The 26,256-nt window shown below is 42.9% G+C and overlaps 1 protein-coding gene across 2 annotated transcripts in view; it reads left to right on the top strand.

The window, feature by feature from the left end:
- LOC117517588 (neuroligin-3-like) overlaps nucleotides 1-26,256 on the top strand; it is a 56,135-nt gene that overhangs the window by 18,154 nt on the left and 11,725 nt on the right. The window contains exons 2-5 of one of the 2 annotated variants that reach the window (XM_034178678.1): nucleotides 5,732-6,390; nucleotides 10,006-10,065; nucleotides 15,458-15,607; nucleotides 16,619-16,804. In XM_034178678.1, coding sequence (XP_034034569.1) covers nucleotides 5,910-6,390; nucleotides 10,006-10,065; nucleotides 15,458-15,607; nucleotides 16,619-16,804 — 877 coding nt within the window. In that variant the 5' untranslated portion in view covers nucleotides 5,732-5,909. The remainder of the gene's footprint in view (nucleotides 1-5,731; nucleotides 6,391-10,005; nucleotides 10,066-15,457; nucleotides 15,608-16,618; nucleotides 16,805-26,256) is intronic. The other variant, XM_034178680.1, reaches the window with a different exon arrangement.

Here is a 26,256-nt window from a genome sequence, read left to right as displayed (position 1 = left end):
CCATAAGTGCACGTGGCACCAGGACACCCTGAGCCGGAGGTCGATGATCGACTTTGTAGTCGTATCATCTGACCTTCAGCCACGTGTCTCGGACACTCGAGTGAAGAGAGGGGCAGAGCTGTCGACCGATCACCACCTGATGGTGAGTTCGATCCGCTGGGAAGGGAGGAAGCCGGTCAGACCTGGCAGGCCCAAACGTATCGTGAGGGTCTGCTGGGAATGACTGGCGGAACCCTCTGTCAGCGAGGTCTTCAACTCCCACCTCCGGGAGAGCTTCTCCCAGATCCCGGGATAGGTTGGAGACATGGAGTCCGAGTGGACCATGTTCTCCACCTCCACTGTCGATGCGGCCGCTCATAGCTGTGGTCGCAAGGTCTCTGGTGCCTGTCGCGACGGCAATCCCTGAATCCGGTGGTGGACACCGGAAGTAAGGGATGCCGTCAAGCTGAAGAAGGAGTCCTACTTATCTTTGTTGGTAGGTGGGACCCCAGAGGCAGCTGACAAGTACCGGCAGGCCAAACGTGCCGCAGCCCGTGCGGTCGCAGAGGCAAAAACTCGGGTCTGGGAGGAGTTCGGGGAGGCTATGGAGGAGGACTATCGGCCGGCCTCGAAGAGATTCTGGCAAACCGTCCGATGCCTCAGGAGGTGGAAGCAGCTCTCCACCAGCACTGTTTACGGTGTGGGTGGGGAGCTGTTGACCCTGACTGGGGATGTTGTCGGGCGGTGGAAGGAGTACTTCGAGGATCTCCTTAATCCCATCGTCACGTCTTCCGAAGAGGAAGCAGAGACTGGGGACTCAGAGGCGGACTCATCCATTACCCAGGCCGAAGTCACCGAGGTGGTTAGAAAGCTCCTTGGTGGCAAGGCTCCTGGGGTGGATGAAATCCATCCTGAGTACCTTAAGTCTCTGGATGTTGTGGGACTGTCTTGGCTGACACGCCTCTGCAACATCGCGTGGCGATCAGGGACAGTGCCTCTGGATTGGCAGACCGGGGTGGTGGTCCCTCTGTTTAAGATGGGGGACCGGAGGGTGTGTTCCAACTATAGGGGGAATCACACTCCTCAGCCTCCCTGGTAAGGCCTATTCCAGAGTACTGGAGAGGAGAATTTGAACGGTGGTCGAACCTCGGATTCAGGAGGAGCAGTGTGGTTTTCGTCCTGGTCACAGCACACTGGACCAGCTCTACACGCTCCATCGGGTGCTCGAGGGTTCATGGGAGTTCGCCCAACCAGTCCACATGTGTTTTGTGGATCTGGAGAAGCCGTTCGACCGTGTCCCTCGGGGCACCCTGTGGGGAGTGCTCCGGGAGTATGGGGTCCGGGGTCCTTTGCTAAGGGCTATCCGGTCCCTATACGACCACAGCAGGAGCTTGGTTCGCATTGCCGGTAGTAAGTCAAACCTGTTTCCAGTGCACGTTGGCCTCCGCCAGGGCTGCCCTTCGTCACCGGTTCTGTTCATTATTTTTATGGACAGAATTTGTAGGCACAGCCAGGGTGTAGAGGGGGTCTGGTTTGGGAACCACAGAATCTCGTCTCTGCTGTTTGTGGACGATGTGGTTCTGTTGGCTTCGTCAAATCAGGACCTTCAGCGTGCACTGGGGCGGTTTGCAGCCGAGTGTGAAGCATCCAGGATGACGATCAGCACCTCCAAATCCGAGACCATGGTTCTCGACCGGAAAAAGGTGCTTTGCCCTCTTCAGGTCAGTGGAGTGTCCTTGTCTCAAGTGAAGGAGTTTAAGTATCTCGGGGTCTTGTTCACGAGTGAGGGACGGATGGAGCGTGATATCGATAGACGGATCGGGGCAGCCTCTGCAGTGATGCGGTCACTGTATCGGACCGTTGTGGTGAAGAGAGAGCTGAGTAGGGGGGCAAAGCTCTCGATTTATCGATCGATCTACATTCCGATCCTCACCTATGGTCATGAGATTTGGCTCATGACCGAAAGAACGAGATCGTGAGTACAAGCGGCCAAGATGAGTTTCCTCCACAGGGTGGCTGGGCGCTCCCTTAGAAATAGGGTGAGGAGCTCGGTCACTCGGGAAGAGCTCGGAGTCGAGCCGCTGCTCCTCCACGTCAAAAGGAGTCAGTTGAGGTGGCTGTGGCATCTTTTCCGGATGCCCCCTGGACGCCTCGCTGGAGAGGTGTTCCGGGCACGTCCCATTGGGAGAAGGCCCCGGGGAAGACCCAGGACACGCTGGAGGGACTACATCTCTCGGCTGGCTTGGGAACGCCTTGGGGTTCCCCCGGAGGAGCCGGGGGAGGTGTGTGTGGATCGGGAGGTCTGGGCGGCTTTGCTTGAGCTGCTGCCCCCACGACCCGACTCTGGATAATGCAGAAGAAAATGGATGGATGGATGGATCTTCACATTTATCTGGAGATTTTTTTTTCATTATGATTTATTTGATATTTTGGTTCTGTTGATTGACTAATTTGTAGAGAATTTGTTTCTTTATGCCCATTTTCCCACAAGGTTATTATGATGATTTGTTTTCATTGTCTCTTATTTATTTAAATGTATTTAAATTTCAGAATTAATTTCTGGGTGGAACCTCAGCCTCCGGAGGAGTAATGTGGGTTCTGCCCTGTCCTGGAATGGTGGACCAGCTCTTTACGCTCGCAAAAACATTAAAAGAGGCTTGGGAGTATGACTGAACCAGTCTATATGTTTTGTGGATTTGGAAAAAGTGTATGAGCGGGTCCTTGGAGGTGTCCTGTAGGGGGTGCTGCAAGAGTTTGTGGTACCAGAACCACTGCAACATGCCATCTGGTCTATATACGACCAAAGTAGGCGCTGTGTCCATATTCTCAGCATTCCATCGGACGTGTCCCGGTGGGTGTGGGACTCCGCCAGGGCTGCCCCTCATCAATCTGGTTTGTGATGCTAACGGACAGGATTTCAAGGCACAGAATGGAGGGTGTCAAGTTCGGTAACCTCAGAGTTGCATCTCTGCTTTTTACGGGGTGATGTGATTCTGCTGTCTTCATCAGACAGTGACCTAATGTGTACTGCGGAGATTTGAGGCAGAGTGGGAAGCCGCTGGAATGACGATCAGCAGCTCCAAATTTGAGACTATGGTCCTCTATTGTAAAAGGGTGGTTTGTCCCCTCTGGTTCAGAGTCAGTTTTTGCCCCAAGTGGAGTTCAAGTATCTTGGGGTCTTGTTCACAGACGAGTTGGGACCATGCCTAATGTTATGTGGATGCTGTATCTTTCCATCTTCGTGAAGAAAGAGCTGAGTCAGAAGGCGCGACTCTCAGTTTACCAGGTGATTTACACTCCTATCCTCTCCTATGGTCATGACGTTTGGGCAGTGACTGAAAGATTAAGTTCGTGCATAGAAGCAGCTGAAGTGCGAGTCCTCCATTGGACATCTGGGTTTACACTCCAGGACAGGGTGAAAAGCTTGAAAATCCAGGAGTGACTCAGAGTAGAGCCACTGCTGCTTTGCATTGAAAGGAGCCAGCTGAGGTGGTTCATCCATCTGGTGAGGATGCCACATGGTTGTCCTCCCAGGCAGGTCTTGCAGGTACATTAAACTGGGAAAAGGCTCTGGGGAGGACCCAGAGCATATTTGAGGGATTATATTTCCCAGCTTGCTTGGGAATGCCTTGGGATTCCCCAGGAAGAGTTAGAGGGCTTGGCCAAGGATAGGGAAGTGTGGGATGAGCTGCTTGGTCTACTGGCACCACAACCTGGACCTGGATAAGCAGCAGAAAATGAATGTATGAAAAAATGAATGTGCTACCATCAAGATCATTACAGTGTCTCCTTGCTTGCCCTTTAGCAGTGTAACTTACAAAGTAATGAAGAGTTTTCAGTGAAATCTGGTGAGCATGTAGATAATGTTCCAAGAAATAAGTGGCTCTGTGTTGGAGGTCATCCATAGGTATGCTCCTGTGGCTATCCTTTACTTTTAAAACTGAATTATTTGAGGTGCACTATCCCATAAAACACTGTGTTGTTATCTTCACTATTCACTTATTATTATCCTGTATGTTGTCTTTGTGAAATCATGCACTGGGCTGTAAACCTATGAAGATTCAGGGGTTTTTTTTATCTGAAAAAAAGTTTGCTTTTTAAATATGCAACTACTCTGTAATATTGCATGGTGTTTGTTTGTTTTTGTTCTTTAACATTTGAAATGTAGGTATTTTCTGACAGTTGCAGCATTACCAGGCATAGTTTTTGGAAATAAAAGAAAGTAATACAACAATAAACAAGTTAATTTCAAGGCTGAAGTAATTTCAAACCATGAGAAAGAGAGGGGCAGAGAGAGACGGAACTAGTGTCTGCTTTAGATACATTCTATTCCACAGCATCATATGTAGGCGATCTTGTTATTTAAGATTTAGCATGTAACCACCACTGCTGAACAATCAGAAAATAATAGCTGATTTACATGATTTACCCCATACGTTATGTGCACCTCGCATGTCCATTTTCCTCACTCTCTTTTTTCCTTTCACAGTTAAAATAATAGAAAATCCTTTCCCCTGGGTTGTGTGCATGTGTGCTCTTGTTATTTGAGTTTTTGAACATGATTTTTGTGAGACAATCAGAATATAAAGGTTTACATTCAAAATTTATAAATTTGTGTGTGTGTGTGTGTGTGTGTGTGTGTGTGTGTGTGTGTGTGTGTGTGTGTGTGTGTGTGTGTGTGTGTGTGTGTGTGTGAGAGAGAGAGAGAGAGAGAGAGAGAGAGAGAGAGAGAGAGAGAGAGAGAGAGAGAGATGGACAGCCCAGTTTCATGCTTTTTTTTCTTGATACTGCCACAAAATGAGTCACATTTTTGTGATGCCGTCAAGTGTATTTAACTTTTTCTAACCCTAATCATAACCTGACCGTAACAATAATCCTAACTATAACCCCCATGTCCCCTCCCCCCTCATGTCACCCCAAATTTCATGATACCATCATAAATTCATTTTGTGATACTGTCACAAAAAAAATGTGACAAATTTCGTGACAGTATCACAAACTAATAGAATAGTTTTTATGATGACATCATGAACTGATGTGAGATCGGGCTTGTTCTGGACAACCACACCTGCTCCGAATCCATCACTGGTCCAGTATCCGCTAACCATCCAACAGGTGGCAATATAGTTGGATATACGTTAGATGGTATATAAGAACATATAATAACATATATGGTATACTGCATTCCGAAAGTATTCACAGCACTTCACTTTTTCCATATTTTGTTGTTGCAGCCTTATTCCAAAGTGGATAAAAAATTTTTCCTCAAAATTCTACACACAACACTCTATAATGACAATGTGAAAAAGCCCCCCCCATTTTGGATTAAGGCTGTAACATAACAAAATATGGAAAAAGTGAAGTCCTGTGAATACTTTCCGGATGCACTGCATATGTTATGTTGTGTTATATTGGGATATAACCTAAACAAAACATAGTTGTTTTTTGGATTGATCTGGTCCATTAACGTTCATAAAATTTTAATTGGTTTGTCCTCATTGCTTATTGCTTTCATTTGATGAGTTACATAAAGGTAGAATTTATTATTTTTGAGTTATATTGTTAACACATGGTAGGGAATAGACTCATCTATCTATACACTTGTTGCATCTTACTGGATATATGCCTAGACTTTTCCAAAGCCTGGAAACACCACTGAAGATTCATTAAAAAGAAAAAAAAAATCACATTTATAGAATACTTACTTACATACTTTTGATGTTTTACAGTTTGCGTGTTTCTGCTTTTACAGATCTTGTTGCACTGCGATGAAAAGTGGAAGTGGGGACTGTCCATATCTGACTGAGGTGTATTTACGTTTGATGAGAGGCGCCGTTAGTGATGTCTGTTTGACAGGAGCCGGACTGAGGCACTGAGCAGACACTACAGTGTGCATTCGTGTTGTACAGGGGCACCGACTGGCCCAGACCATGTGGCTGGCTACATTCAGAGACCACCTGTCGCCTGCACACCTGCTTCATCAGCAAGGGACTGTCACCATCACCCACTGTGCACTGCTTTGGTGGATACTGTGCTCGTGCTGGTCATTCACCAAGGCAACAAGCCAGAAATTCTACCCAACAGTGACCACCCAGTTTGGAAAACTGAGAGGCCTCAGGGTCCCAGTACCCAGTGAGGTGCTGAGGCCCGTCGATCAGTATCTCGGAGTTCCCTACGCCGCCCCACCAGTGGGCGAGAAGCGATTCATGCCCCCGGAGCAGCCTTCCTCTTGGTCAGGAATCAAGAATGCTACCCACTTCATGCCTGTGTGTCCTCAGAACATCCACAACACCGCTCCAGAGATCATGATGCCCATTTGGTTCACCTACAACCTGGACACAGTCGCCACATACATTCAGGATCAAAGCGAGGACTGTTTGTATCTAAACATCTACGCTCCAACAGAGGACGGTGAGTGGGTGTGGCCACAGTCATGTCTCCACATGCCAGTTTGTGATCGCTGCACGCTTTTCACCGCGGCTTACCATCCAAAGCCATCGTCATCTCACGTGCTGCATTCACTTTCCATCTGAAAAATGATACTCTTACTGAGAAGCAAGAAAGCAGTCCAATCAATTGATGATCGCCCCCCGCCCTGCATGTCTCTTATATACATAAAGCAGCATAACTAACAGAACATTCTGGCAAACGCACTTTTCTTCCTTCCACTAATGGTCATCCTGTGAAGTAATGCTGAACTAAGATATTTCTCACACATTGGTCTAAATGAAGCAATCACTTTCTGTTTGTGCTTTTAAATGGCACGAGCCGATATGGCTGTCATCACTGAGCATCACAGTAACAATGACGAATTACTCCATAATGTAATGTTTGGTACATTAAAAAAAAAAAAACAATCCAAAATTTCTATTACTTCATATTTTATTGAATCAGTTCATTGTTCAGACAGCACGTCTGTTGGGGGCCAATTAATGCGCCACGATGCTTGGCTTCTGTCTGTCGCTCGCCAAAGCTTTCCAATGCTTTTTTCTACCTAATAGATGTGTGAACTGACCCAGCAAGGACACATTCTGCCTGCTGCGAATCTCCAAATTAGCAGGAAAAAGCAGCAACGTAATGCTGTGTATTCAATAAACTTTGTGTTGACAGATTTCACAATTGTAGGTTTGGTCAGTGGATCAGTTAACACGCCATTATGGTTGGATTCCCTCCCAAGCAAATATCTTTGGACAGTCACAAAAACAACTTGTCTCAGTGCTAAGAAAATATTACTAAACATAGATCACAACTTAATTAAAAAATAGAGGCTTGTTTTTAACTTCTAAATTAATTTCCAACAACAGGTTTTTTCCACATTAAAGAGGTCAGATTGTGTTGAGGAAAAAAAAATCACTTTTTTAAAGATCTTAATTTCATAGCTAAATATGGGTGAGGCTTTGTGTTAAACATACACAAATTCCAACAATGTTGTTAATGAATGTTTAAAAATGGCTCTGCTCCAAACAAAAATTAGGCCTGAAATATCTCTTCGTAGACCTCTGCGACATATGTCACAAAACCGTGATCCATGTTTTAGTCTTAATTCATCTAAAAGATGTCTCCACTCAGATCTCAGTGTAATATGAACAGTTATTTTAAATTAGTAAATAAATAAATGACAATGCATTATTCTTTTTTTTTAAGTTGAAGAGGTCATATTGTGCTTTTCTTTTTTTACAGTTAAATATGATTGGGGTTTCATGTTAAACATACACAAATTACCACAATAGTGTTCATGAATGTAAAAAATAATTTGCTACAAAAGAAAATAAGGCCTGAAATGTCTCATTGTAAGCGTCCGCGACATATGTCACAGAACTATGGCCCACATTTTAGTCTTAATTTTTCTAAAAGATAGCCATACTCAGATCACATTTTAATTAAACTTATTTTATTTTTATATTTGAAGTTGAAGTGCTCATGTTGTGCAAAATCTTCTCTTTTTTTATCTTTTAGGGTTAAATATGAATGGGGTTTCATGTTAAACATACTCATATTCCCCAAATTCCCACAATACTGTTCATGGATGTAATATATATATAAATACTGCAACTGCTGGGATAGGCTCCAGTCCTCTGTGACCCTTAATTGGAGTAATTGGTTAAAGATGAGTGAGTGAGTGAGTGAGTGAGTGAGTGAGTGAGTGAGTGAGTGAGTGAGTGAGTGAGTGAGTGAGTGAGTGAGTGAGTGAGTGAGTGAGTGAGTGAGTGAGTGAGTGAGAATAAGGGCTAAAACATTTCATTTTAGGTGTCACAGTTAATTTGGGGTATGTCAGTTTAGGGGAACCTCATCCCGAAATGCCTTAGGAAATAGCAAACCATGGATAAAGGCGCATTAATACTGCTTGCTACCTGATGCAATGGAACAGAAAAAGAATTCATCATATTATTGTGCCAAGCTTTGTGAAAGAACAAAGACCAAGCCAAAGCTTTTGTCTTTTCTACACTCTGCCACAAGGAGGTGCTTTTATTTTTACACACTACAACACAGAGACAATGGCGGAAGTCATCAAACACACTACACTTATGGTAACAACAACATGACGCTCAACCAAACTGACTAAACCAATTGAACTACAAAACACAACAAATCAACAACACTAACAACACTGTTAAACTAACATGAACCATAACAACACTTAAAACTCTAAAACCCCGAACTCCCATATTGCCCCCTGGATGGATGGCACCCTTAGCAATTGCCTATACTGCCTATAGGCTGGGCCAGCCCTCCTCAAGTTTCTATTAAATTCTGTCCATATATGGACTTATGCTAGCTGTGTGAGACACACCTGCTTAGTGAGTCTGTTATGATACACCCACATGGTCTGTGGGTGTGTCAGCTGGCTTTTCCATAATGCAGGGGGTGTGGCAATGAGCAGCTCCTTTCCAATTAAAGTTATACACAGAAAGAAGCTTATGGGGTATTCTGTGGTTACAAAGCTAAATATCGGTTTCTGAGAAATCTTTTGACTTTTATTAGCTTGCAGAAGCAGTTTATGTCTTTTAAAGTGTACATGTGACTTTATGAATTTATCAATGTGAAAATGTTATTGCTTTCTTACACCTGAAGAAGAATTTTGGCCTAGAAGAATTAAATAGTGTTTCTAAATTTTTATATGTGGATTTGTATTGCTCCATAAAGCTACAGTGTGTAGTATTTATTGTCATCTATTGGTGAGGCTTCAGATTGTATTATGCTGTTGTCATGCCGTCACAATTTTGTTTCTATTCTGGTTTATGGTTCTTTGATGAGAAGCAATAAGTGTGATGCTCCAGTTCACAAAAATGGGGCTTATTAACCTGCGCTAGCAACTGGTGGACGCTATATAGGCAAACAACCACTGTGGCGGTGCAACATGGGGACCTCTGTCAGCGGGCCCATTCCCATGTAGTTATGAATGGCTCATTTTAAGCTTATGGGGGAGAAAAAACATCAATTTGTTGTTGCAAGTAATTTTACATTAATGATCAGATGGTTGTGAATGCGACAGTCCATCTATTCTAATAAATGTCCCCAAAATCATACATACTGTAGCTTTAATGTCCCATTAAATATGTCAGTCTGGTTGGTTTGTCAGTCACTATTAATCAGCAAACTTGAAGAATCATAAATAAATTTGGCAGAAAAAATATATAACTGAGATCAGATAAATCAAGGCAGATTAGTTAATGCGGTGCGGGGCGGGGTGGGGCGGTGCGGTGCGGTCAGTGCCCAGACAGCTGGGTGAAAATCACGCATAACGAATCTGCTTTCACTGTCATGCTGACCACTAACTCAGTGTGTGTGTGTGTGTGTGTGTGTGTGTGTGTGTGTGTGTGTGTGTGTGTGTGTGTGTGTGTGTGTGTGTGTGTGTGTGTGTGTGTGTGTGTGTGTGTGTGTGTGTGAGTGAGAGAGAGTGTGTGCGTATACAGGAAGCGTCTGCTGGAACAAGAATGTGTTTCTTTCTAAATATTTGTAGTCAGAATCAAAGTCAAGTGTGTTTTTTGAACTGTGTACTTCTCTTTTTCCTTATGTGAATCACAGGGACTCTGCACAAGAAAAAGGGGGCGGCTTTCTCACACGCTGACATTCATATTTCTGAAGGTATTTTTAAGACATCACTGTCTTCATGCATGGATTTTTTTTTTTAAGGTTGATTTTCGTGAATGAAGATCTCGAGATTTTTATTTATTTGTTTATTTTTATAAATTACATATTTATTTATTTTTATTTATTATTAATTTACTTGTTTTATAAGTAGTGCAGTTATTAAAATGCTGATTTCTGATGATACACAGTAAGTTGTATCATGTGCTGTAGTTCCTGTATGTCTTGATTTGAACATTGTTAAAATTCATAAAATTAGAGCAAAATTTTTACGGCCATGAAGACTTTATTTTACATTTTAGACCAGCAATCAGTGTCATAAATTAGCCTAAATTCCTCAGTGTTTTGGGCCTTAGTGCTGAGACATCTAAGCTTGGTGTTCTCTTTAAAACTGAAATAAACATACTGTAAGGTGCCTTTCCATTGCAGGGACTAGTATTAGATGCTGTTTTGTTTTGTTTTTTTTATCCCTATCATGGTATAGTTTTGTTTTGTTTTGTTTTTACCTGGGTTAAAGCTCAGCAGCAGCTATTAATCAGATATTTAGTGGTGGTTGAAGCGGAGCTGTTTTTAGTTTCCGCAGACAAAGCATAGAGTTAGTTTCACTGATTGATTTAAACCTAAACCCTGAAGACAGTACAGCACTGATTCACTTCCACAAAGGAGGTCATGTTTTTGGCCCTGTTAGTTTCTTCGGCCTTTAGCAGGATTGTACAAAATCTGCTGAACCATTTTTCATCACTGATTTTTTTGACCAAGAAATATCATATTCATTTTGGAGCAGATCAAGATCATTAAGTAGCATTTTAAAAGGATTTTTTTTCCTCCCACAATTTTTTTATATTTTGATTTAGGACATATTTAGAGACTTTACTCTTCAGGTTTCTATGTAACTATGCACTGGGCCTGTGGATGGGGAAACAAATTGATTTTGTTTACAATTGGTCAACTATCAAGGTCAGAGGTCAAGGTCAACTTTCTTGACCGTGCTAGTAAAACAGCTCATTTTATGGACTTGCGATCAGATGTTTTATTGTTAGTGAGCCTGAATGTTTAAAAGTGTACTTTGAAATATGAGTGTGGTCTTACTGTGCTCCCAGAGAACTTTTGATCACATTTGTTTGTTTTACATTTTTGTAAAATTTTCAGGAAACATGAATGCAGATAATGAGGAGTTTCTTTTTTTAATTTTTTTTTTTTATTACAATTTAGTTTTTTTTATTTATTTATTTTTTTTCAATTTCTTGTAAACATAGTGGAGGGTTTTGACGTAGAACAAGACAGAACAATAAAAATAATAAAACACACTAAGTTCTGTAGTTCATTTGAATAACATCAAATATCTGACCAATATAGACACTTTCTTGAATGTAGGATGCTTTTTGAAATTTTATCAAAAATCATAGAACTGACTTTTCATGAAATTTGTTGAAGGGATTGAGCATGTTTCTTGTTCCTCATATCTACACTCGCATACAATAACACATGTAGGCATGTTGTTTTTGGTGTGTAACACATGTAGGCATGTTGTTTTTGGTGTGTCTGTGTCTGTATGTGAACAAACATTTTGACCAAACTTGGTGGAATGATTGAGGATCTCCCAAGGACAGAGTAATTTTATTGCGAGAAGAATCAGTATAAATTCATAGTCACAGTCCAAGTTCAAAATATGGTCCCAGTGCTTATAAATCAATTAATCAATCAATCAGTCAATCAATCACTCAACTTTTATTTATATAGCCCTTTACACAGCCCAAAAGGTGACCAAGGTGCTTCCGTTATAACTAAAAACAGACAACACAGGACAATATACAATCACAAAATAAAATCAAGGATAATAAATAACTGTGTATGTAAAATTGTTGTTTGTTGTTGTTGGCAGTTTCCTCGCTTGCGAGGATAGTGGGAAGGCCTTTTTTTTTTTTTTTAGTTTATTTTCTACAAGCCCTCTGGTGGCTGAAAAGTCCGATGTGGGATGCACAAGACCTGTTACACTTGGGGCAAATGAACACTTGAGTAGGCTGGGCTTGTGCTGCTGCCCGCTCTTTCTGTCTTTGACGCTTCTGGCGTGAGGCCTCACTTCTTTCTGCCTCAAACTTCAGGCTGGCGGATTTGATGCTAGAACGCCAGCTGAGTCTATCTGTAGCTAGATGCTGCCATGACTGATGCTGAATGCCTGCAAGGGAGAGCTGTTTCTTCAGCTGGTCCTTATAGCACTTTTTGGGGGCCCCTTGGTTTCGTCTCCCTTCCTTGAGCTCGCCAAAGAGAATTAATTTCGGCATGCGTGTATCATCCATCCTGGCTACGTGACCTGCCCAATGAAGCTGTTGTTTGAGTATAATAGACTCCATGCTGGGCAATTTGGCTCTGGTAAGGATGTCCTCATTTGAGACGTAGTCCTGCCACTTGATCCTGAAGATGTTTCGGAGACAACGCTGATGAAAGTGTTCCAGTAATCTGATTTGCTGGCGATACAGAACCCAGGTTTCAGCTCCATACAGGAGGGTAGGGACCACAATGGCTCTGTAGACCTGCACTTTTGTGGAAAGGCGCAGTGCATGATTCTGCCAGACTTTCTTTGAGCGTCGACCAAAAGAACTGCTGGCCTTGGCAAGGCGACCGTCTAGGTCCTTGGCAACAGATGTGTCGTTTGAGATAACACTACCGAGATACGTGAAGTGCTCTACTGCATTCAGGCTGGTACCCTCGATGTTGATTTGGGGTGGGGTATATGCTGTATGGGGGACCGGTTGATATAGCACTTCTGTCTTTCTCAGGCTGATGGTGAGGCCGAAGGCTCTTGCTGCTTCAGCAAAACAGTTGGCAATGTGCTGCAAGGCTTGCTCCGTATGGGCGACGAGGGCGCAGTCATCTGCGAAGAGCAGCTCCATGATTAGCTGTTCTGTGATCTTAGTGTGGGACAGAAGGCGCCGCAAGTTAAACAGACTTCCGTCGGTTCTGAAGCGGATATAGATGCCGTCTGTCAAGTCTTCTTTGGCCTCACGAAGCATCATGCTGAAGAAGATGGAGAACAGAGTGGGCGCGAGGATGCAACCTTGTTTGACGCCATTTGAGATGGGGAAGCTGCCGGACAGAGTCCTCTTGTACTTCACTTGTCCCATCTGGCCTTCATGCAGCTGGCGGATGATGGTGAGGAGCTTTGGAGGGCAGCCAAGGCGTGCAAGAATCTTCCACAAACCCTCACGACTGACCGTGTCAAAAGCCTTGGTTAGGTCTATGAAGGCTGCATAAAGGGCCATGTTCTGTTCTCTGCACTTCTCCTGGATCTGTCTCAGGACGAAGATCATGTCGGTGGTTCCCCTGTTGGCCCGAAATCCGCACTGACTCTAGGGAGTATTTTCATGCGCTATGGTAGGGGTAAGCCTGTTGAGCAGCACTCGAGCCAAAATCTTACCTGCTATTGAGAGGAGAGTGATGCCCCGGTAATTAGAACAGTTGGACTTGTCGCCCTTGTTCTTGTACAGGGAGACAATGACCGCATCCCGAAGGTCATGTGGAACCATTTCCTTTTCCCAGCAACTTGTCGAGGACTGCCTCACCTCCATTTTGGTACACCTCTGCTGGGATGCCATCTATGCCAGGAGACTTCCCTGGATTCAGCTGCGTGGTGGCCTTTCGGATCTCTTCAAGTGTTGGGGGGTCATCAAGTTCCCATTTCACCTCCACCTGGGGAATCTTCTCGATTGATGACTCTTGCACAGTGCGCTTGTCACTGAAGAGGTTTTCAAAGTGTTCTGACCAACGCTGCATAATGGTTTCCTTGTCCGTCAGAAGGGTGAAGCCGTCTGAGGAGCGCAGGGGTGCTTGCACTTGATGTGCTGGTCCATGGATGGTCTTAAGAGCTTCATAAAAGGAGCACATGTCTCCGGCATCGGCATGTTGTTGTGTCTTCTCCGCAAAAGCTAGCCACCAGTCGTTCTGCAGTATGTGGAGCTTGCTTTGCAGTGTGGAGCAGGCATTTCTGTAAACTGTCTTGGCAGAGTGGTCATCAGGTTTAGCTAAAAGAGTCTTGTGGCATGCACGTTTCTTTTCTAGTAGTTCCTGGATCTGTGCATCAAACTCATCAAACCAGTCTTTATTTTTCCTGGCTGAGAAGCCCACTACTTCTGCTGCCGTCTCCTGAAGGATGGTCTTTAATCTCATCCACTGTTGTCCTTCCATACATCAGAGTTGCGGCCCACTCTGGCGTTGAAATCTCCCATGATGAGGAGCTTGTCCTGGGTGTCGACGCGCTGTAGAAGGTTATGTATGTAAAATATAGCTTAGAGTACATATCATTGTGAATATTTAGAATGGTTTATATATATATATATATATATATATATATATATATATATATAGTTACTATTAAATGCTATGGAGTTAAATATCACATTTCTGTTGGTTGCATGACCTTTGCCCTTGGGTGATCTTGAAAAGTCAAACTCAAGGTCATAACTGCCAGTATGGAAGAAACATGACAAAAGTGTTTTGTGTGTTAGATAAAAATAAAGTGGTTTATTTTCCACCTAATTAATCAAAAGGACACACAGAACCATATACTGTGGTGTTTCTTACTCAAAGAAATAATTTGCATGAATCAGTGTCATTTAAAGTGCAGGTACTGTGCACTCTGAGTGCACAGTACCTGCACCTGTTGAGCCTGTTCTTGTTTATTTTTGATGTTATTAATTTATTTTGACAATAAATGTCTCTCAGTGCCTTCTCCTGATTGTTGCCCTGGGTTTCACATGTAGTGGAAAAAAAAAAAAAAAGAATAAGACAGGATGAAGACCACCAAGCTATCTGTGACAGAAAGACAAGCCATTTTGAAGCTGAGAAAATAGGGAAATTAAATCAGAGGCATTGCACAAATACTGGGCATAAGCAATACAAGAATTCAGAATGTCCTGAAAAAGAAAGAGACTGTATGGGTGCTGCGCAGATATTACCATACCTTGCAGTGGAAAATCACCAATAGTTCTTATACTCTATTAGTCCCAACAAGATCTGTTGTGCATTTTATTTTGTAAATCACAATTACTTCTTTTGTTGCAGCCTTTGTGCATGCACATAACATGTTGAAGTGTGAGCATGGAGTTCGGAAACCAAAAGTATTGCTTTATGTCTAATCTATAGCTATGAATTCATTATGTGATCATTTGTAAAAATGGTTGGAAAATTATATTTGACCAGTGGTTCAGTGGAACTTGCCATTTATTTTAAAATGTCATTACAGCTTCCAAACCACAGGCTTACCACCCTAGCTTTGCTTCCAAGCACCTTTTCAAAGCAGTCTTTCCCATACATCACAATGAGCAGCTGAGATATGAAGTTTTAACAGCGTGTCAGTGATGCAGTTGTTCTAATGTGTGTGTTGGTATTGCAGATATAAGGGATTCTGAAGCTCGGCCTGTGATGGTCTACATCCATGGAGGCTCCTACATGGAGGGCACTGGCAACATGATGGACGGCAGCGTGCTAGCCAGTTATGGGAATGTCGTCGTTGTCACGCTCAACTACAGAGTTGGCATATTAGGTGATGACAATACCCCTATACTGTATTCAACCTATGTATCTTCTAATTTGGGCATTGATGGGATGTATTTTCTGAAAATGTGCAACATATATATCGTGTATGCGCAGAGGAGCATGGGGAAACACACATTTAAAGCCTTAATTTCCATTTTTGGACTCAAGAGGGTGCCAAACATAATTATGAAACGCTGAACATATGATAATTAATCAATGTGCAACTTTCAAGACTTTGTATGAGTTTCACAGTATTTTTCTCTGTTCTGCAAAATTTCAGGCAGTTGCCCCAAGGTGGTTCTCAAAATTGAGAACTAGAACTTTTCATGTGGGGTTTGGTTTGGAATTCAGCTGCTGTTACAAATGGGATGAATAGTTTAGCCTTTGATTTCTTCTAAGACCTTAATTTCAACCCATAAAAAGAAGTAAAGATGTGAGTGATGAACGTAAAGCTGAATGAACTCGGTGGTATTGTGCGGCTTGATTTTGATACAAATGTCACCTTGGTGGAGCAGCAATGCAGATACACTCTTATTCTCACACTTATTGTGTCCTGTTCTTGTAGTACACAAGATGATTTCTTCCCATTCTGAAAACACAATTTATCTTCTTTTAGATGGATGCATTTAATCTGCACAACATTATCAGCTTTTATCATTGTCCAAACACAACATTTACATACAGTAAGAATGGGTGTGACAATCACTGAGTCAAGAAAATTTACTCCCTTGGGAAAATATTCAACACCAGTTTGACTTTTAGTTGAGACTAACTCATTTATGAACTGTTAACAGGGTTAACTTTAAGGTTTTTTTTTTTGTTCCCGGAATCCAGCAGCACTGAATGTGAGAAATTTCCTGTTGTAAAGAAGAGCATTTATATCTCGCTAGAACACATTCTGAGCGGCACTGAGATATCAAGACACTGCAGGGAAGCATACCAGAGAGAACGTGGTTGGTTAATTGAGACGCTTCTGTGATTTATACGGCTCTGCTCCTGTTATCTCTGTTTATGTCAGGCTTCCTCAGCACTGGTGACCAGGCAGCAAAAGGAAACTACGGACTCCTGGACCAAATTCAAGCTCTTCGCTGGATAAGTAAGAACATTGGTTACTTCGGTGGTGACCCGGGTCGCATTACGGTCTTTGGCTCTGGAATCGGTGCCTCCTGCGTCAGTCTGCTGACACTGTCGCACCATTCTGAGGGTAAGAACCTGCAGGCCACCATCTAGCCTGTTCTTATGTGAGTCGAACCTGACACAATGTCCAAAAGATTCCATCGTTACCATTGCCTCATCAGGTCCAGTTAGCACAGAGGTTGTTGCCTGTATGCAGGCTCTCAAGTTTATCTATTGGTCAAGTTTGATTAACTTCATTAATGAATGTATCAGAAGGACAGCACAGATAAGATGGGTTGGAGACAAAGTCAGGGAGGCAAGATGGAGATGGTTTGGCCATTTACAGAGAAGGATCCCAGGGTGAGTCACGAGAAGGATGCTAAGGATGGAGCCATCAGGCTGGTGGAGAAAATGGTTTGTATTTTGTTTGCAGGGTTGGACAACACCCCCCAAACCCATATACACACACTCACACACCAATATCCCATATACTCTGCATTAAATTTAGGATGGATCCTGAATCATCTTCTGTTCCCGTTAGGGGTCACCACAGTAGAACAATCATTTCCATTTCACCCTGTCCTCTGTATCTTCCTCTGTCACACCAACCACCTGCATGTCCTCCCTCAGCACATCCATAAACTCCACTTTAGCCTCCCTCTTCTCCTCCTGCCTGGTGGCTTCATCCTCAGCATCCCTCTCCCTATATACCCTGGGTCCCTCCTCTGCACACATCAAAACCATCTCAATCTCACCTTTCTGACTTTGTCTCCAAATCATCCCACCTGAGCTGTCCCTCTGATATATTCATTCCTAAGCTTGTCCATCCTTGTCACTCCCAAAAAGAATCACAACATCTTCAGCTGTACCACCTCCAGCTCTGCCTCCTGTCTTTTTGTTTGTGGCATTGTCTCTAAGCTGTACAACATAGCTGGTCTCACTACTGTTTTGTAAACTTTCCCCTTCACTCTTGCAAATATTCTTTTATCACAAATCATCCTGCCACTTTTCTCCACCCACTCCACTCTGCCTGCATTCTCTTTTTCACCTCTCTACCACACACTCCATTACTTTGGACAGTTGACCCCAAGTATTTAAACTCATCTAGTTTCACCACTTCTTCTCCTTGTAACTGCACTATTCCACTGGGCTCCCTCTCATTTACACAAATGTACTCAGTCTTGTTCCTACTGAGTTTCATTCCCCTTCTCTCCAGAGCGCATCTCCACCTTTCCAGGCTAGACTCAACCTGCTCTCTACTCTCATTGCAGATCACAATGTCATGTGCAAACATCAGAGTCCATGGAGACTCCTGTCTGATCTGATCAGTCAGCCTGTCCATCACCATTGCAAACAAGAAAGGACTCGGAGCTGATCCTTGGTGTAATCCCACCTCCATCATGAATGAGCCTGTCATTCCTACTGTGCATCTCACTACTGTCACTCTATCCTTGTACATGTGCTGTACTACCCTCACATACGTCTCTGTCACTCCAGACTTCTTCATGCAATACAATAACTCTTCTCCTGGCATTCTGTCATAAGCTTTCTCTAAATCCACAAACACACAATGTAACGCCTTCTGGCCTTCTTTATACTTCTCCATCAGTATTCTCAGAGCAAACATTGCATCTGTCATGTTCTTTCTCAGCATGAAACCATATTATTGCTCACAGATCTTCACCTATTACCTGGATGAATCCTGAATCTGATCCCTTAATGCTGGACTACAACAGTTGAGCTCAGTTATCGGTATCAGGATATCTTTGTTTCAAGTGGAATTCTCAGTGGAAAAAGAGGCTTGTGGTGTAGAGACTTATTTGCTGAGTAAGTGATTGCTTTTTTCCGCCTCCACTCAATCCAATCAGCCTGTAAAAGCGTTGCCTCTTAAAATGAGACACTGTTCAACAAGCTTATGGCATTATAAAGTTTTCAGCATGTCTTTGCACCTGTCCCTTGGCTTTTTATCTGTTCTTGTGATTAAAATTTTCCAACTCTAGATATGTTGACCCTTGATGACTTGCACATGCATAATAGATTAAGATGTGGTGCATAACAGCACAAAGACAACTACTAATGACCATGCAAGAATAAAATGAATGTTAAAAACCTGATTAAATGCGACCTAATTTTTTTAAACAAAACTGCGATTAGAGTTTCCCTTATGAGAAACTGAGATCCTGGACATAAATTCATTTGAACTGATATTAAACCTTTGGTCTCATATGGTCTCATATTAAATATGAGACCATATAGAAACTTGTCTGATATTGAACCTTGATATTAAAAATAACATGAGGCGTTGGCAGCTGGTGGTTAAAGTGCTTACCACCTGTCACAGAATGTGGTTTGCAGTGTTCCTAGGTTGGAATGCCCACCTTAGTAGCGTTTGCCATCTTTGTTCCCTGTTTTTCTTTTTCTCTCATTGTAACGATAAGAAAAAGATGAAAAAATGCCCCGAAAAATATATTTAAATAAGCCCACACAGGTATCTTGTCTACCTTCTATAATTAATTTAATTTGAATTTGAAATTAATATTGAAATATTTACAGTTAAAATCAAGCATAGGCGGCCTTGGTGACCACCAACCCTAGGCTTTCAAAATGAAAGAAGAAGAAACATAAGCACAGTTTAAGCTACATGCAACTAAGACACAGAGAAAGAGAGAGAAGGAAGAAGTGTCTGCTTCAGCTGTATTCATGCAAAGTCTTTTCCACAGGGTTGTGTGGTGCTATTGCTATGTTTAAGAATACACAGTGCATCCAGAAAGTATTGAGATGGATGCACTCAATACTTGGTTACTCTAAGTTGGTCACTCTTTCAGAGCTCCAACATTTCTCTGTGGAGAGAACATTCCAGGACAACCATCTTTGCAGCAATCCACCAATCAGGCCTGTATGGTAGAGTGGCCAGACGGAAGCCACTCCTTAGTAAAAGGCACATGGCAGCCCACCTGGAGTTTGCTAAAAGGCATCTGAAGGACTCTCAGATCATGAGAAACAAAATTCTCTGGTCTGATGAGACAAAGATTGAACTCTTTGGCGTAAAGGCCAGGTGTCATGTTTTGAGGAAACCAGGCAAGTCTCATCACCTGTGAAGCATGGTGGCGGCAGCATCATGCTATGGGGATGTTTTTCAGCAGCAGGAACTGGGAGACTGGAATAGTGGAATTGAGAGATCTCTGAGATCACCTCAAACCCCCCCCCCCACCACCACCACCACCACCAATTCTCCTGATGTTCTTAATATTTATTGAAGTATGTGTGTGGGTAACTTATGTGTGAAGGTGGGCATTGTTTTTGAGGATGCACAAGCAAATTTCGTTGTGCCGATTTGCTGTGCAATTACAATGAAGATGATTCTGATACTGATTCTGAAATCTTCTTCAACCGATATTCAATTGAATACACCACAAAGACAAGATATTTAATGTTCAAACTGATACATTTTATTGTTTTTGTGCAAATATTTGCTCATTTTGAAATGGATACCTGCAACATGTTTCAAAAAGCTGGGACAGTGGTATGTTTACCACTGTGTTACATCACCTTTCCTTCCAACAACACTCAATAAGCGTTTGGGAACTGAGGACACTAATTGTTGAAGCTTTTAGGTGGAATTCTTTCCCATTCTTGCTTGATGTCCGACTTAAGTTGTTCAACAGTCCGGGTCTCCATTGTTGTATTTTGCGCTTCATAATGCGCCACACATTTTCAATGGGTGACAGGTCTGGACTGCAGGCAGGCCAGTCTAGTACCCACACTCTTGTACTACAAAGCCACGCTGTTGTAACACGTGCAGAATGTGGCTTGGCACTGTCTTGCTGAAATAAGCAGGAACGTCCCTGAAAAAGACGTTGCTTGGATGGCAGCATGTGTTGCTCCAAAACCTGGATGTACCTTTCAGCACGGATGGTGCCATCACAGATGTGTAAGTTGCCCATGGCGTGGGCACTAACACACCCCCATACCATCACAGATGTGTAAGTTACCCATGCCATTGGCACTGACACACCCCCATACCATCACAGATGCTGGCTTTTGAACTTTGTGCTGGTAGCAATCTGGATGGTCTTTTTCCTCTTTTTTCCAGAGGACACGACTTCCATGATTTCCAAAAACAATTTGAAATGTGGACTCATCAGACCACAGCACACTTTTCCACTTTGTGTCTGTCCATTTCAAATGAGCTCGGGCCCAGAGAAAGCGGCGGCATTTCTGGATGTTGTTGATGTATGGCTTTCGCTTTGCATGGTAGAGTTTTAACTTGCACTTGTAGATGTAGCGACGAACTGTGTTAACTGACAATGGTTTTCTGAAGTGTTTCTGAGGTCACGCAGTAAGATCTTTTACACAGTGATGTCGGTTTTTAATGCAGTGCCGCCTGAGGGATAGAAGGTCACGGGCCATTCAATGTTGGTTTTCGGCCTTGCTGCTTACGCGTAGAAAGTTCTCCAGATTCTCTGAATCTTAGATGATGGAATCCCTAAATTCCTTGCAATTGAACATTGAGAAACATTGTTCTTAAACTGCTGGACTATTTTTTCACGCAGTTGTTCACAAAGTGGTGATCCTCACCCCATCTTTGCTTGTGAACGGCTGAGCCTTTTGGGGATGCTCCTCCTTTTATACCCAATCATGACACTCACCTGTTTCCAGTTAACCTGTTCACCTGTGGAATGTTCCAAAGAGGTGTTCTTTGAGCATTCATCAACTTTCCCAGTCTTTTGTCACCTCTGTCCCAGCTTTTTTGAAATGTGTTGCAGGCATCCATTTCAAAATGAGCAAATATTTGCACAAAAACAAAAACATTTATCAGTTTGAACATTAAACATCTTGTCTTTGTGGTGTATTCAATTGAATATAGGTTGAAGAGGATTTGAAAATCATTGCATTCTGTTTTTATTTACATTTCACACAAAGTCCCAACTTCATTGGAATTGGGGTTGTACATGTGATGTCTTAGCTTTTTATTTTAAATAAATTTGCAAAAGTTTCAAATTATTAATGTTGTCATTATGGGTTGTTGTGCGTAGAATTTTGAGGGAAGAAATGAATAAGACTGTAACATAACAAAATGTGGAAAAAAGTGATGCACTGTGAATACTTTCCAGATGCACTGTATAACAACAACTGTGCCATTTCCTGGACACTCAGAATCAAATGATGAAAGTTTCATATGCATATGTGGCTCAAAGGGAATCAAACCTCTTATCTTTGTGGTACTGTTGCCAGGGTCTTTCTTTGTGATGCTGAATAAAATCACAAGAAGGGCAGAGCTCATGTGTTTTTTTATCAATGTCACTAAGGCTGGCATTGAAACTGCCCTTTGTGAGGTTTGCATTTTGGTTTGCTGCTCAGCTGCAGCGGATGCACAAAGACCTTCAGCTGCCTTTGAAGTACAGACGAGCTTCCGCCAACCACTAAATTTTTCACATAACTAACAGCAAAGAAGGGAGAAAGTGACAGTGTCCCTGCACTCCAGCGAGTGCCATGCTTTAACCTGAGCTCAGACACATTACTTGTCAGATTTAGGTTGGTAGATGCACAATCCCTGGAGACGGAAGTGGCAGTCTGCATATAGACAATTCAATACAGCGGTGTGTTTAATGTATCAACAGTGAAGGATCAGGGTTGCTGCATATTCAGCTTGCGGTGCAGTGCACATCAGTGCACGTCAGCACTCTGTGTGCAAGCCCAGGAGCTTGTTAAATACACAGTATTAACATTTGTACGTTTACACTGTGTGCAAACTGGTGAGGGAACACTCAGCACCTCACTGCTGAAACAATGGTCCTAATTGATTATTAATTTGACATTATTATAAGTAGGTACTGCTCAGTGATTCAATACTGCAACATGGCATGAAACGAACAAGAACATCAACAGAGGACAGAGCCTTTTAGCCTTTTTAAAAGAAAATTTGGCCATTATAACTGTTAACGAATGGCCCAGCTTCTCCCTGTCAATTCTTTTGTTCTCTCGGCTGTTTTGCTGAGGAACTTCTCATTAGCACAGCACAGCAAGGTAGTCATTTGTAAGTTTAGGGATGTGCTAGTTTGATTAGTGCACGTCCTGGACCACATCATCATAATGCACAGTAGCCAGAATTTTAAGTCATACCTCTCCAAACAAAATCAGTCAGGTACCCCTTTGACAGCTGGGTAAACAGGATTGGGGTATGAGGTGCTGGCCTCAGCTGGACCTGAACCAGCAGCCTTTTGCACATGATATAAGTGTCAGTGTAGCATTGGAGGATTGCAACATCTCCTACTGGTCATGGATGCGGCCATGGATCAACCTGGGAAATAGGTATCATTCCTACAGACTGGAAAAAAGGACTTGTGTTCCCAATCTGGAAAGGGTGATCACATGGATTGCGACAACTATAGGAGTGTTAAACTGCTGTCTGTGCTGGGGAAGGTGCTTGGAAGTAAGTCCCTTCCGCTGCTCCATTGTTTTCACTTGGGTCGCCACAGCAGGTCAAAGGTGGGTAAGCGTGTTGATTTGTCACAGGTTTTACAGTGGATGAACTTCCTGATGCAACTCCATATTACCTGGAGAATGGACAGGGGTGGGTTTTAAACTGGGAATCTTCTGCACTGGAAAAAAGCACACTTAACCACTTGGCCACCACCCCTAATGGAAGGTGGTTGCAAAGATTGTTCTTAATAGGTTTCAGTTCCAGCTACTTGCTACCCAATGAATGCATTCTAGCTCTATGTGTACTGATAGAATACACACATGAATACTGGCAGTACTTCTTTGCAGCCTATATTGATTTTCTGGGACATCTTGACAATTCATGGAATCCCCAAGAAAGTCCGTGGGCCAAGCAGGTTTCCAGTACCACTTACGGTGATGAAACAACACTTAGAATCCAGCCTCAGTGTACCATGGCCTACACAAAAATGTATGATAACCATCCCAGAGTAGTAGTTATAGTTTATTAGGGATCAATGAGGAATTATGCAAAGGTCAAAATGTAAAAATGCTCCAATCATGTTAAAAACTATACCACGTTATTTGTCTAATCATACCAATTTCAAAATGGTATAGTTTGGACTATCTATGCCTGAATGTTCTGGAGTTATGGGGTAAAAACAGCAAAAATGGTGACAAAGGTCAGTTTCAGTTTGTACAGGGGTCAAAAGTTAAAGTTACTCCAATTTCAGTAAAAACAAATTGTGCAAATTATTGGTTGGGTTAATGCGGTTCTAAAAAGGAATAATTTCCACCATCTGTCATGCTTAGTTATTATGTTACAGGGTAAGGGCCCTTCACACATAGTGCAAAGTTTAGACGAAGTGCACACTTAGTGTGCATGACGCAGGAATCGTGTGCAAACCGTGTAATGTCGTCCCTGCCTCCAGTGCATCATACACATGTTGCTACAACTACGTATTTGCACCTGAAAAACAGAGTGTGTGCTGTGCGAACCCATCGTACCCTCTCGCGGCAGGTGCCAGCCAAATTCCAGGTGACACACACAAACACCTAACACCAGTCACATGCCACTTAGAAATGTGTGGCCAGTCGCATTCTTGGCACGACTGCAATCACCTTCGTACTCGCAGAGAAATTTGTCTAAGTCCCACAAGAGTGTGGCTTTGGTCTGTGCACTGAGATGACAGGAGGTGTGTCCTCCCACTGAAGCAACTGTGGAAATCTGTGGATCTGGACAGTTCAGCTGGACACCACATACTGTGTTTGGACGGACATGGACAAACAACTGCTCACTGTGACACACGTGTGTCTGTTTGCTGTTATCAAGTGGACATAAATAAAAACATATATCACTGTGGCGACGTGCTGTAGCGAGCAAGTGCGCGCACATGGACAGGCTGCTCCCAGATTGAAACGGACCATCAGATCAAAACACGCAGCAGGTGATCTCACTGTCACATCACCCACGTGAGCTCTGTTACATATGATGCGGTGGCCTGTGGCGTGTCTTGATGTGGACACGAATAAGACGAGTGTGACCACGGGTCATCACCAGAGGAACAGACGGATCATGTTTGTATTGCTCGCTTGATAAATGCGGTGTTTTTATATGGTGTGTGATTTAAAAAATTTTTGTAATACTTCCATGTCCTTCCTGATATGAGGCAGATTCCCACAGTCTTCAAAGAACAGCTCTGTAGCTCAGTGGTAAAGTTGCTGACTGGTTGTCTAGAGTTTTTGAAAGGCGTGAGTTCGTGTCCAGTGGGTAGTGTGTTTTTCTCTTTTTTTAATTATTATTATTATTCCACATAAGCGGTGCAGTGTGGTTCCACAGGTCCCGCCTGGTTTTTATTTTTTTTATTTATACCACGTAAGTGGCGCGATGTGGTTCCACACGTACTGGCTGGTTTTTATTTTTTTTTATTTATGCCACATAAGAGGCGCCATGCCAATGTTTGTGCAAGCCTGCCCGTCTTCACGCTGTTTCGCCATTTTCTTCCAGACGCTGTCCAAACTTCGCACTATGCATGACAAAGCATACCATAACATATGTCACATGTCATAGAATCCAATGTACATTGACCTTGTTTTTTTTACTGAAATTGGAGCATCTAAGAAGTCTGTGATCTAGTATTTCCATTGAGGAGAATTTTAGTCTTATTTGATGTGTGTTAGCACTAATTAGCAGGTATCAACAGCTTGTTGACACTAGCTACTTTGATGGTTTTACAGTTATTGAGGCAATATTCCAGTCATAGTTTTAATGCCCTTACCCAAAATAGATATTCATCAAACAAGCAAATTAAGGCTTCCTCATCTGTTAGCCTGAGTTAGCTTGATAATGTCAAAATACGAGGGTAGGCTGAAAAGTTCTAAGGCTGACTATGATGCAGTTGTTGAATTGAACAAATTCAGGGTTATTTTTCTACATAGTCTCCCTGTAACTCCACACACTTCTTCCAGCGGTGCTTGAGTGCTTCGATTCCCTTGGCATAGAAGCTTTCATCTTGAGAGTCATAATAGTCCTCAACGGCAGCCATCACCTCATCATTGCTTCGATAGTGCTTCCCAGCCAAGTTTTTTTTCAGGTTTGGGAACAGATGAAAGTCCGAGGGTGCCAAGTCAGGGGAGTATGATGGGTGATCTACCAGTTCGAATCCACACTCGTGGATAGTGGCCATGGCCACTGTTGACTTGTGAGCTGGGGCGTTGTCTTGATGGAACAGCACCCCTTTCGTCAGCTTTCCTGGTCGCTTCTTTTTGATAGCCTCGCATAACTGTCTCAGTAGGTTAGAATAGTACTGTCCATTTATGGTTTGTCCCTTTTCAAGATAGTCCACGAACACAATGCCCTTGGCATCCCAGAAAACTGAAACCATGACCTTCCCCGCAGACGAAACAACCTTGGCCTTCTTTGGAGGTGGTGACCTTGGGTGTTTCCACTGCATTGATTGTTTTTTTGTCTCTGGTTCAAAGTGGTGAACCCAACACTCATCCTGGGTAAGAAAACATTCCATGTAATTGGCTGGATCCTCTTCAAATTGCACCAAGTTTGCCTTCGACATGACTAGCCTGGTGCGTTTCTGATCAGGC

The sequence above is a fragment of the Thalassophryne amazonica genome, chromosome 9 (assembly GCF_902500255.1).
Source record: "Thalassophryne amazonica chromosome 9, fThaAma1.1, whole genome shotgun sequence".
Classification (NCBI taxonomy): domain Eukaryota; kingdom Metazoa; phylum Chordata; class Actinopteri; order Batrachoidiformes; family Batrachoididae; genus Thalassophryne; species Thalassophryne amazonica.
Note: the sequence above shows the minus strand (reverse complement) of the source record. Positions and strands in the feature narration are given on the sequence as shown.